At 47.9% G+C, this 12,814-nt stretch overlaps 1 protein-coding gene across 22 annotated transcripts in view; it reads left to right on the top strand.

Moving 5' to 3' along the window:
- The window catches only part of DYSF (dysferlin), a 201,700-nt gene that overhangs the window by 16,040 nt on the left and 172,846 nt on the right, over positions 1 to 12,814 (top strand). For 21 of the 22 annotated variants that reach the window (XM_064494404.1, XM_010994650.3, XM_010994646.3 and 18 more), the window contains exons 2-3: positions 6,180 to 6,235; positions 7,082 to 7,173. In XM_064494404.1, coding sequence (XP_064350474.1) covers positions 6,180 to 6,235; positions 7,082 to 7,173 — 148 coding nt within the window. Of the gene's footprint in view, positions 1 to 6,179; positions 6,236 to 7,081; positions 7,174 to 7,314; positions 7,569 to 12,814 lie in introns of those variants that run through there. The other variant, XM_031467244.2, reaches the window with a different exon arrangement.

The following is a 12,814-nucleotide window of genomic DNA, read 5'->3' as shown; positions in this document are numbered from 1 at the left end:
TTTGCTCAGTTTTGCAGAGAAGAGATGTTTGTCTTTTTCTTTATTAGTTGTGAGTACTCTTTATATATTAAGGACTCTTTATATATTAATATTTTGTCATAGGGTTTCAAATATCTTCCCCAGTTCTAATTGGCCTTTTGAGTTTAAGGACTACCCTTCTCAGAGGGCATTCCACCACAGCCAGTATACCCATTCACCATCATTCCTTCCTGGCTACTTGTTTCTTAGAAAGTGTGGTTTCAGTTAAGTTTAGAAAGATGGAGATCGGGGTGGGAGTTCTTGAGGGTGAAAAGACTAGGGCTCTGTTAGGGAGGGCAGGGTGACAGCTGCCCAGTCTTGGGGTGTAGAGGCTTGAGTCAGGGCACAGCTGGTGGGGAAACTAGCAGAGTTCTCAGAGTCTACCTACTCTTTTTGTTAGGGGGTATCTTTGCCAAGAAGTAGAGCAGACCTTCCTTCAGCAGAAGCCAGAGCTACCTGTCCTCTGTTCAGTTTCTAGCTCCTTTTGGTTTTCTGCTGGTAACTTTGAATTTCTATCGTTGTGCTTGTCCGATGGGTATTCTAATGAGGTGTGGCTCTCAGAGTGCCCAGCCCAGAGCAAGTCCTCAATAATTATTTGTGGACTAAAGGAGAGGCTGCATAGAGGCTGCCTGCAGGGTCTGAAGATGCCCTGCTGCTCTGGCATTTCCTGTTCCCTGCTTCGTGGGCAGAAACGTCTCTCTCTGGGAGTCCCAGATGCCCCATCTCTTCTTTTCTGCTCCCTCTCCAGGTGAGGCACCACTAGCCACCGGTGCATCCTTGTTAAGATCTGAGATGTGCTCTGCCCCTCCCCTGTCCCCACCCAGACACTGGTCAGTAGACCCCAGTCCCACTGCCTGCGTCCTCACCATCTCCCATGTTGACTTTAAAAAAATTGTGTTAAAATACACATAATGTAAAATTTACCATCTCAACCATTTTTAAATGTACCGTTCAGTGGTATCAATTACATTCACATTGTTATAAAACCATCACCACCATCTCTATCCAGAACTCTTTCATCTTCCCCAGCTAAAATCTATATCCATTAAATAATAACGCCCCATTTCCTCCTCCCCAAGTCCCCGGTAATTGGCTTATTTCATTTAGTGTACTGTCTCCAGGGTTCATCCATGTGGTAGCATGTGGCAGAATTTCCTTCTTTTGTAAGGCTGAATAATATTCCCTTGTACGCATATCCCACGTTCTGTTTATCCGTTCATGTCAGTGGACATTTGGGCCTTGGTGCCTTTGAGATGCAATGGGAAATGCGTCAGTATTTCTCAGCCTTTCTGTAAACTTTGGACAGGCATTAGAAACGGGAGCAGGTTACAGACTGTGATGTGAACCCTCAGTGAAAACTCTTGCTTTGGCGTTTTTCTTCTCTATGATCCTACCAGCCCCAAATATTCCATTGTCATCAGTGTTACAGAAACAAGCGTTCTGTCTGCTTCCCAGATGTACTGTGACCTGATCATTGTGTTGAGGGGAGGCAGTCTGTCCTATCATGACTATGCTGGTTCTGCCAGAGATTGGGGTGCTCCTTTCCACACTGTAACTCCTGTGCATATTTAGAGGGGCTTGCAAGCATCCTGGGCCCTTTGAAAGGGGCCTGTCCCCATGAGATGGGCCCGAGGCCAAGATTGCAGGGGAGACAGCTGCTGGCAGGTCAGCCTCACCAGGCGCTGAGCAGAGGGCAGTGATGTGGCTCTTTGTGTGAGGTCGTGCCCACATGTGACGATGCTCAGGTGTCAGATGTGTGGGGCTCCAGTGGAGACTGCTCAATCTGGTGACCCCAGGCACTGGCTGGGCGGGAAGGACTGTCCTTTTTTTTTTTTTTTTAATTCTTATTTTTTGTTGACGTGCAATCTTTACAATGCTAGTTTCATGTGTACAGCAAAGTGATTCAATTATGCATATACATACCTACACATATTTTTTCAGATTCTTTCCCATTATAGCTCATCATAAGAAATTGAATACAGTTCCCTGTGCTATATGGTAGGTCCTTGTTGTTTATCTGTTTTATACATAGTAACGTGTATCTGTTAATCCCAAATTCCTAAGCTATCCCTCTGCTCCTTTTCCCCTCTGGTCATGTTGCAGAAAAAATGTGTTACAGCTCAGTTATAGCTCAGTATTACAGCTCGGTGTTAGAGTCTCAGTTGTGACAGCAACCTGGATCTGGGCAAGAGACCAAGCAGCACCTGGAGAGTTAGAGAATTCAGATTTATTATGCCACCACGCCCAGAGGAGTTAACACTCCAAGCTCTGGCCCCCGTCTGTAGGTTTACACAGGCTTTTATAGGCTACCAGTTTACACTTTGCAAGATCATATGCAAATAAGGTGTAACAAAAGTTGGCTAATTAGGAACAAGCTTTTTAGAAATGGACCAATCAGGAGAGAGAGAAATAACCAATCAGGAGTGAGCTCCATGCAAATGAAGTACTACAAATGGACCAATCAGAAGCTAGGGAAATGGACCAATCAGGAATGAAGGAAATAGCCAATCAGGAGTGAAGGAAGTAACCAATCAGGAGTGAGCTCAGGGAACCAATAGAATTTTAGGGGTAATTAAGCTGTTTCAGAGGCAAAAAAGTGAGATAGAGCCTCTGGGCCAAAGAACCAGATGGTGCTGGCAGCAGAGTAGTGGCCCTGCCTGGGGGTCCTGCCAGTCTTTTTATGGGGCTTCCCACCTCAGTCACAGCACTTTCTTTTCTGTGTCCGTGAGTCTATTTCTGGTTTGTAAATAAAATTTTTATCTTTTTTTTTTTTTTTAAAGATTCCCCATATAAGGGATGTCATATGATATTTGTCTTTGTCTGACTTACTTCACTTAATATGATCATCTCTAAGTCTATCCATGTTGCTGCAAATGGCATCATTTTATTTTTTATGGCCAAGTAGTATTCCGTTTTATAAATACATCACGTCTCCTTTATCTATATGCCTGTCCATGGACATCTCTGCTGTTTCCATGTCTTGGCTGTTGTACATAGTGCTGCTGACTGTCTTATCTCCACTTTGTTCCCGTCTCTGGGGCTCCTCCCACATCCCCTCCCACAGCCCAGGGTCTTTATCAGACATGGCTCCAGTGGGGGATCAGGCCGGTCCACTACATCATCCAGCCTCCACAATCAAGGGTCAAGATGGTGATTTCTTTGTTCTCTGGTTCTCCTCTGACCACTTTCCTTTAAGGCAATATTTTCAAACTTTTAGGACTGTTATCCACAACAAGAAATATATTTTTACATCAAGACATAGTACCCTCACATAAATATGTATGTGAAAATAGAACCAAAAGTTTCAAGTAACAGTACTTTTACATGAAAGCTGTGCTCTGATATTTTCTTCTCTCGTCTATTCTGTCACTAAAAAGACATATTGGTCAACTCAGTCAATTGATGTCATAGCCTGCTGGTGGGTCCCAATGAGCAATTTGAAAAACACTGCCTTGCAGCCCTGGGTGACTCTGGTCTAGGAGTCAGGGGTCGAGTTGGGGTGGGTGGGCCAGGGGAAACCAGTGAAGAATTTCTGTGGGGACAGAAGAGTCCTCCCATGGCAGGTTCATTCCCCTCCACTGAGTCAGTCTGTCTGGAGGACCCCCCAGGGCTCCAGCGTGATTCTCATGGATGCCTCCTGGCCCCTAGTTCTGCAGAGCAACCTGGGGAGAGGATGTGGTCCCCTCCCCCCACCCCCAGCATGAGCTGTGAGCTCTCCTGTATCTTTAACTATCCAGTCGGCTTAAGTACACACATAAAGCCACGTCTCTCAAGGCCAATGCTGATGACCAAGGACAGGACAGGTCTAAATCCATGATGAGGAAGGAACTCTTTTCTCAACTGTTTCCTCATTAGCAGCCTGCCTTCCTTTTCCTTGGCGTCTGTAGGTCATGTGATTGTGCTGGGCTAACGTTTCACTTCTTTCTGACTCTTCCGTGGGGCTGTAGCATCCATCAGTGACCCCTCCCTTAGTGTATGTCACCCAGAGGGACCCACAGTCGGCCCTTCCACCCGGGACTTAGGGAAATCCCATCCAGGGCCTTTGTTCTCCCCATCTTCAGGGAAGGCAGGCAGAGAAAACATTTGAAAGGCGCTTGGCACAGGGCTTGGCACACAGATGTCGCTCAGTTGATGCTAGCCGGGAGCACCCGGATATGTTTCCAAGTGGACAGTTCAAGTGAGGTTGCAGATGGAATTTTCCATGTTGCTTCTGTAGGTCATGGGAAGTTGACAGGGGAGAGGAAGTGAACACTTAGATAGCATCTCATATCCCCTCAAAACTGATCAAGGAGACACTCATTATTATCATTTTACTGCCAAGGGGGCGAAGGCCTTAGAGAGGTTACAAGCCCTACGTAAGGTCACGAGGAGTACCTGTTATTCAAATGACTTCAAAGCCATGTATTTAACCCCTGCTGGAGCTGCAGCAACATGGCCCACAGGGCAGGCCTGGGCCACCTTGAGAAGCTAACTGGGCGCCTCCTTTCCTCCCCTCTGTGGGAGTGCCATCTCTGCATTCCCTGAGAAGACCGTTTCTGTCCTCTTGTGATGAGGTGAACTTGCAGGAAAAGAAAAGGACCCATTCATTCGGTACCCAAGTACTGGGCACCTTGCTATGTACTAGGGTTCCTAACGTGAGTAAGGCCCGGCGTCTGCCCCCTGAAGCTCACAGTCTAGCTGAGGGGACAGACGTAGAAGCACTCGGTTGTCCTGCTGTTCAATATATGTGGTCACATCTGGCAACCATCTCTGTCTGGGGAGGCTTATCAGAGGAGAGACACCTGAGCAGGGCATTGAAGAATCAGTAGGAGTTCACTAGATCAGATCATCAGAGTGGGGCACAGAGGGGAGGGGAGGGGAAGTGAACCCACATTTAATGAGCATGCAGTGTGCCAGACACCTCTCTCATCCCATTTGGTTGAATTTTCACAACCACTCCATAGGGAGGTATTATGACCTTACAGATAAGGAAACAGAAGCTGAGATGTTCAATGAATTTCCTAAGAGGTTCTTCAGCTGTGGTCCACGGACCCCTGGGGGAAGCCCCAAGACTCTTTGAGCAGGTCAGAAGGTTAAAACCGTTTCACAGTAACACTGAGATGCTCTTTGCCATATTCACTGTGTCAGCATGCGCGCTGATGGTACAACAGCAATGGAACGTGAAATTGCTGGTGCCTTAATACTGATGAGGGCCTTGGCACCAACTTGTGCTGGTCGTTTTATTTTTCATCCTCATGTGCTCACAGTTTGGGGGAAAAAAAAAGCCAGTTTTATTGAAGAATGTCCTTGATAAAGCAGTGCATTGATTGGGTACACGTGTTTGTAATATTTTGTGTGTTGAGACGGGAAACGTGCACGGAGCGCTTCTGCACACTGAAAAATCATGATTATTGCAAGAAAAAGCACTGCGTGACTGCTTGAGGGACAAGGGGCATGCCGAACTAGCCTTTTTTTTTTTTTTAGTGGAATACTGTTTTTACTTGAAAGAATGACTGACAAACTGTGATTATTCAGATTTGGGCATTTGACAGACATTTTTCTTGAAAATGAGTGAGCGGGCCTGCCGCTTTAAACTGACACGTCATTTGTTGCCCATCATGAGATCTGAGCTTTCAGATTTCCAGAACATTTCATCACTCCCAAAAGAAACTTCCATTAAGCATTCCCTCACCGTTTGCATCTCCCCTGGGAACTATTAATCTGTTTTCCATCTCTGTGGATTTGCCTCTTCTGGACAGGTCACATGAATGGAATCGTACAGTATGTGGAGAGAATTTTTTGAAAGAAAAATGGAATATTGTCTATGAAGATCCTCCATTCTTAGAATCGGAAAATGTACAACTTTATTTAGAAATTTAAATACTTTATTTTGAGAATCAGGAATAACAATTAACAAGCTCATTAAGAAGAATCAGGCTGGGTGTTTTCCTTTAAACCGTCCTCCAACGGGGCTGCTGTTTCTCCATCCCAGAGCTGAGAGAGAGTTTGTGTGGCCCGACTATGCTTTCATTGCAGACCAGTGGGGCTCTCAGGGGCTCGTGGGTTTTGTGAGCTTTCCTTTGGTGGGCGCTGCAGGGCAGGCCTCAGAAGCTGGCATGCACTCGTGGGGGAAGGCACAGGGTGGGGTGCGCCTCTCCAGTCTCCCTTTGTGTCTCTCGTAGGGGTGAAGAAGAGAACCAAAGTCATCAAGAACAACGTGAACCCCGTGTGGAATGAGGTATGTGAGCTCTCCCACCCTCCCTCCTGTCCCTTCTCTGCGCCGCTGTCTCTGCAGGGACAAGTCAGGGGGCTCAGCAGAGGTGACCTTCTTAGTGGCGCTGTCATGGAGAGGAGGGGTTCTCTGGTCCAGCGTGCCAGCGAAATCCTCCTGGCCCCAGGGACCTGGGAGGGGGCTTAGGGCCTGGCCTGCCATCTCCCCTGTGATGTGAGTGCGGCCTGGACAGGAGTGAGATGCCTTTTGTCTCTGCTGCCTCCAGCTCTGGCCAGCCAGGTGGAGGGTGTTGAAGGCTCTCTTGTCTGCTTCTCTGGGCCCAGAGCCACCTCCTCCTGACAGTCCTCCCTGGTTCACCAGGTCCTCCTCTGGCTCCTGCTGGCCTCAGCCCCCTCCAGCAGCTTTCTGCATGTGGTTCTCCTGGATGCCTTGTGAGGGTGGGTCAGGTTGCAGAGGGGAGCCTCTGGATACCAAAATGGCACTAAGTCATACTGTCACCAGGGGCCTGGCTTCTCCATGAGCACTTCGATCTTGGTCCCCGAGGGCCCTGCATGGTCACCTGGTGTTTTCCCCTGCTGGGGGGCTGGTGACTGATGGATGGAATTGGGTTGGGGGGGTGTCACAGGAGTCTGGCCTCTTCTTCTGCTGCCTTCAGCTCTCACTGTCACTTCTGAAGCTCTGGAACACTGCTGTTCATTCATTCATTCATTCATTCACTCACTCATCCCTCCCTCCCCTGGCAGTGGCCGTGGATGCCTGTTTAGTGCCCACAGGGCACCCGAGTGAACCAGAAACAGCCTCTTCTCTTCTAGGGGTCCACAGGTTAAGACAGCTTGTCTCCTTTTCTTCCAGGGCTTCGAATGGGACCTCAAGGGCATCCCCCTGGACCAGGGCTCTGAGCTGCAGGTGGTGGTCAAAGACCATGAGACGATGGGGAGGAACAGGTGAGGTGGGACAGGGGGGCTCTGTGGCCTGTGGCTCTGGGTAGGGTCCTGGTGGATGTGGACTCTAGAATCTGAGCTCTGGCCCCGTGGTGGATTTAGGGGAGAGGCTGCAGCCGTGGGTGAATCTGAGAGCTTCCCAGGGGGCAGGGAAGGAAGATGGGCCAGAAACAGAATCAGGCTGTCTGTGCACGTGTTTGCAGAGACAGCTGGGGCCCTGGGGAGCAGGGGAGAGAAGGCGCTCTGCGTCCTGCTGCAGCCCAGAGGCGCCTGGCACAGCCCTCTCTCCCCGCCCGTGGTGCAGACTGGGGAGGGCACGCTGCGGGAGGTGGGCCGGGCCGGGCTGCAGCTCTTGGGGAGCACTCAACGGAGGCGTCATGGAAGAGGTGGGACTTCAGGTGAGACTTGTGGTTGAGAAGTCGGAGCAGTAATGTCGGTTCACACCGCTGCCCGCCGTCCTGTGGCAGTGCTTTCTGGTGTTATTTCATGCACACAGAGGGAGGGTTCCCAGGCAGGGGGAATAGCAAGAACACAGTTCAGAGGTTCGTGGTGGCGAGAGCAGGCTCTCGACGCAGGTGATGGGTCCTTCCTCTTGTGCTGGGCTCCTGGCCTTGTGTGTGCTGGTGCTAGTGGTGCGCGGCAGGGGTGGGAGGGGAGGTGGGTGGGCAGGGCCCGCAGAGCTTGCAGATTGATGGGCCTGTTGGCTGTGGGGTGGCCTGAGAGACACGGCCTGTGAGGGCGCTTGGTGACAAGCGCTGAATGTCAGGGGAGGGGTTCAGCAATCCCTGATGGGGTGCAGCCGTGTGAGGTACCTGAAGGGGTGGGTTCACGCCCTGGGTGCCATTTGCTGAGATCTGGCCTTGAGACTCAGGCATGGGCTTGCTGTTTGGTGATCTGCTGACAGGGGAGCCTTTGTTTGGGACCTGGGTCAGCTAGTGTCTGAGGCCTGGCTGTGTTACCCTGGGGTGGGGTTGGGGAGGAGGAGAGGGAAGGAGGGAGGACTCTGAGAAGGCCGATGAGTGTCTCAGACTGCAAAACACCTGGACAATTTGAAATCTTAAAAATCTTGGAATCAAAACCCGGCTGCCATGGTCTCCCTGTGGCTCTGGTGGCCATGGGTACTGGCTGTGGTATGTGTGGGGAGGATGGGGGCACTTCCACTGGGCCGTCCTGAGGTGGGGCTGCAAGGTGTAGGGGCCCAGGGCATCTTGGGTCCATCTTGGCCATCCTGGACCTGAGCAGCCTCCATGTACACAGGGCCAGGGGCTGGAATTAATTCACACAAAGCTACCCCAACACAGATGTTTTGTGGAAAAAGGCAGCTTCTGTCAAGCATGAATGGTGGACCTGCAGGTGAGGGAGCAGCCATGCTGGGCACTGGGTGGTCCTGGAGGGCTTCTTGGAGGAGGGCCACACAGACTGACTCAGAGGAGAGGAAGGGAGGCCCTTTCAGTGTTCCGGCATGGAGGGCAGCCGGGCTAGGGCCTCACAGGTGGGACTCAGTCATACGACCTGTGCAGCCCAGTGGGAAGGGAGCAGCAGGGCCGGATGGGGCAGGGGCCCCCTGCCACCAGGCTGAGGATAATAATAGCAAGCCCACAACAGCTGATGTTTACCAGGAGCTTAGCCAGATGTCTGACCCTGTGCTGAGTCTTTATGTAAAAGATCTTTTTTCATTAGTTAGGTGCTACTGTTAGCATTGTCATTATTCCAGAGGGAAACTGAGGCTCCAGGAGACTGGGTAATTCCCTCGAAGCCTAGTGATGGCAGAACGATGATTGATGGGCAGGTCTGCAATGTGGTGAGAATCACCGCGCCCCTGCCCCTCTCAGAGACTCCGGGAAGCCCCGGGGGGTGCTGGGCCCTTCTGGAGAGTTCAGTTCCCCGATGATGCTGGAGTTGAGAAAGCTTAGTGGGGCAGAAGCACGCAGAGGAAATGCAGGTTTCATTTTCATGATCACATTCAGCATTTTTCAGGCCCTGTGGGGAAATTTCTAAGACCATGAAGGCACCAGGGGACAAAACATGGTTTTGATCAATTCAAAGGTCAGGGTGGCCCTCAGGGTGACACTAGGCCAGTGCCACCTGTGGGCTAGCCTGGCCTTGTGGGTCAGAGGTCACAGCAGGGGCTGGCTGCATTGCACCTCGCGGCCCTCTTGTTGGCCCCCATGGGCGTCCTCTGGCTGCTGCGGGGAAGCCAGCTCCCTGAAGACCCATTCCCCACATGACCACTTCCCTGCAGGGCCAGTGTGCTAGAAATCATTTCCTTAAACATCAGTTTGCAGAACAGCTCATTCACAAAGCTTTCTCATTTACCAGAAAGTTCTTTCTGATAACTACTTGAATCCTGTAATGTTTGAGTTTTCAAACATTTATCTCAATTTTGCGTTTCTAGCAATTATATTAAGCTTTAAGTTTACATTTAAACTTACATTCATAAATATCTGGAGAATTTCAGAAGTTACCCAAACCACACTGTCGTGTGTGGGAATAATAGAATTTTAGCCTCATTATCAGAGCCAGTGGGTGTGTAGGCTTGAGAGAGGTTTGCTTGGATGGGAGGTGCGTAAGGGTAAAAACTTGGTGGAGCAGTGGGAGGGAGGCTGGTACCTGCAAGGTGCTTCTGTAAGGGTCCGGTGGTCAGACCGCACAGTACCTCACCGTGCACACGAAATGGGAGAAAATAATCCGACATTAAAATGATTAAAAATTCTAAAGCTGGTGGGGAGGGTACAGCTTAAGTGGGAGAGTGCATGCTTAGCATACACAAGGTCCTAGATTCAATCTCCAGTACCCCCATTAAAAAAATAATTAAATAAATAAACCTAATTACCTCCCCCCCAAAACCAACAAACAAAGAGCTAAAAAAAATTAATAAAATTAAGATTAAAAAAAAAAAAGAGCCAATGACCTGGCATTAAAAAAAATTCTAAAGCTGTAAAAGTAAGAAATATTTCCAGGAACTGACAAGAGCAACCATGTGACATTTTATATTTTGAAAGAGAAAAGGGAAAAATTTCAATGAATTCAGTGTAAAGAACATTTTAATTTTTTCAGTTTATATAAAATTCTATATATATTGTTTTTAGTTGAAGTATAGTCATTTTACCATGTGTCAGTTTATGGTGTACAGCATAAAGTTTCAGTCATGCTTATAAATAAATATATTCCTTTTCATACTCTTTTTCATTATAGGTTACTACAGGATATTGAATATAATTCCCTGTGCTATACAGAATAAATTGTTGTTTACCTACTTTATTTCTAGCAGTTATTACCTGCAAACCTCGAACTCCCCATTTATCCCTTCCCACTCCCTTTCCTCCCTGGTAACCATAAGTTTGTTTTCTATGCCTGTGAGTTTGTCTCTGTTTTGTAAATAAGTTCATTTGTGTCTTTTTTTTTTTTTTTAAATTCTACATGTAAGTGATCTCATACGGTAGTTTTCTTTCTCTTTCTGGCTTACTTCACTTAGTATGGCGATCTCCAGGTCCATCCATGTTACTGCAAATGGCATTATTTTATTCTTTTTTTAATGGCTGAGTAGTATTTCAATGTCTTTATCCAGTCATCTGTTGATGGATTTTGGGGTTGTTTCCATGTCTTGGCTATTGTAAACAGTGCTGCTATGAACACTGGGGTGTATGTATCTTTGTAATGAACATTTTAAATTGATCAACTGTTCACTGCCCTCAAGTTGTCACTGACTAGTCAGGAAGCAACAGGGAAATAATAGTCCTGGCAGTGACCGTTGTCATCTGACTGCCTTCTGTTTAAGTGAGCTCCATGGGGTCATGATGCAGTGGCCCCCTTCATGTCTAACCTCACCGAGGGTCCCCCTGGGTCTTCTTCCAAGGGAAGTGCGGCACCACACACCACAGGCATTGCCTCCTGCAGTCTCCCTCTGTCTCCCCACTCCCTCTTCTGAACCTCCATCCCCTACCTCCGTTTGTTTCGAGAGTTCCCTTCAGTGCCTTGCTCACTCCTTACAGCCTCTCACTCTGCACCTCTGTCTCCACAAGTTTCCGGCTCTGCCTCTTTTCCTTGCTGGCCCCTCTCCTTTTTTCTTTCTCTCTTCCAACTCTCCCCCACTTCCATTCTCCTCTCTTTCCCCATGGTTTCTGGGGGATTTGACGTTTCTGTGTTTCCTTGATGACCGTTGGCAGTCTTGGGTGACCTCGTTATGCCAGACTGGTCTGCTGACCTGGAGTAGGATCTCGGGAATCTCTCAGGAGGGGAACCCTAGGCTGGGAACGGCACCTCACCCACCCTGAGCCAACTGCAGGGGTGGATCAACTCTGTGTCGATAGAATCAGATGCACATAAAAGGAAACTGCTCCTCCAGATGGGAGACAGGCATGCAAACCCAGCTGGACTGGGTCCTGGACTCGTGTCCCAGGCTGAGCTGAACAACTTCCTGTTTACTCTGGGCTTCTCAGAAGGACGCTGGAGGGGATCTCACCCTGATCCCTGACCAGCTGTTTGACCCCAGGGATGTTCGGCCCAGAAGTTCCTAATCCAGGCTACGCAATGGCATCACTCGCAGCTTTTACACACCCCAGTGCCCGGCCCCGCCCACAGATTCTAATGTAATTGGCTGGGGGCGGGGCCTTACATCATTACAAACTCCCAGGTGTCAGGTATTCTACTGTATAGCCTAGAATGCAAACCCATCATCTCCACTCCAGACCAGTGCTGCCGGATAGAACTTTCTGAGGGATGGAATCGTTCTGTGTTGGCTAGTGTAAATGAGGAACTGAATCTTAAATTTAATTTTAATTAATTTAAATTTAAATAGCTAAGGTGGGTGCGTAGTGGCTGCTTACTGTGTTGGACAGCGCAGCTGTAGATTTTTAGAAGAGTCCAACCCTGGGTGCATATTAGAATGACCTGGGAGCTTTGCAGTAAATTAGTATCTGGGCTCCACAGCAAACTGATTAAAGGGGAAACTGGAGTCAGGTGCAGATATCAGAACTTCTTGAAACTATTCAGGGGAGGCCAGTGTGTGTGCACCAGGGCTGAGAATCCACTGCGTTATAGTGATGCTGGCACTTCTGCAAGGAATTGCTCTCAAATTTTTCACAGATGAACAAAGAAATAAATATAATTCTTGCGATAGTTTATGTATGTAGTTGTTGGTAGAAATGATTACCATACATTAATCATGAGCAAAACTGCACATGGTAAAATTGTTAAGGAAATTAAAAACAGACTGAAGAATCCTGTTGGTAACTGTAAACATTCACTTGGAGAAATTACACTTAATAGGAATAGTTCCACAAAAGAAAGCTTGAGAATGGAAGGGAGCTATATTTGATAAAGCTTGATATGAACCAAAAAATTAAAAAAAAAATCTTTGCACCAAATCTATGTTGGGAAGTTTGAACAGAAAATAATTGTTACCACACAACATTGTAAATCAACTATCTTTCAGTTGGAAAAAAAAGGAAAATTATTATTACCAATGACAATAATTTCGGTGTAATAAAAATGAAAACTAAAAAAAGGAAAGTGTTTAACTGCAGTGTATAGCAAATATATTAACAAATTAAATGGGCTTAATTTAAACTGTTCTGGAAAATGCCTTTCCAGTGGAAATGATTTAATGTAGGTGTATTTTTTATTTAAATGCTTGGTAAATATA

This window comes from Camelus dromedarius, chromosome 15 (assembly GCF_036321535.1).
Source record: "Camelus dromedarius isolate mCamDro1 chromosome 15, mCamDro1.pat, whole genome shotgun sequence".
In the NCBI taxonomy this organism is placed as follows: domain Eukaryota; kingdom Metazoa; phylum Chordata; class Mammalia; order Artiodactyla; family Camelidae; genus Camelus; species Camelus dromedarius.
This window is presented reverse-complemented; position numbering and strand designations above follow the sequence as displayed.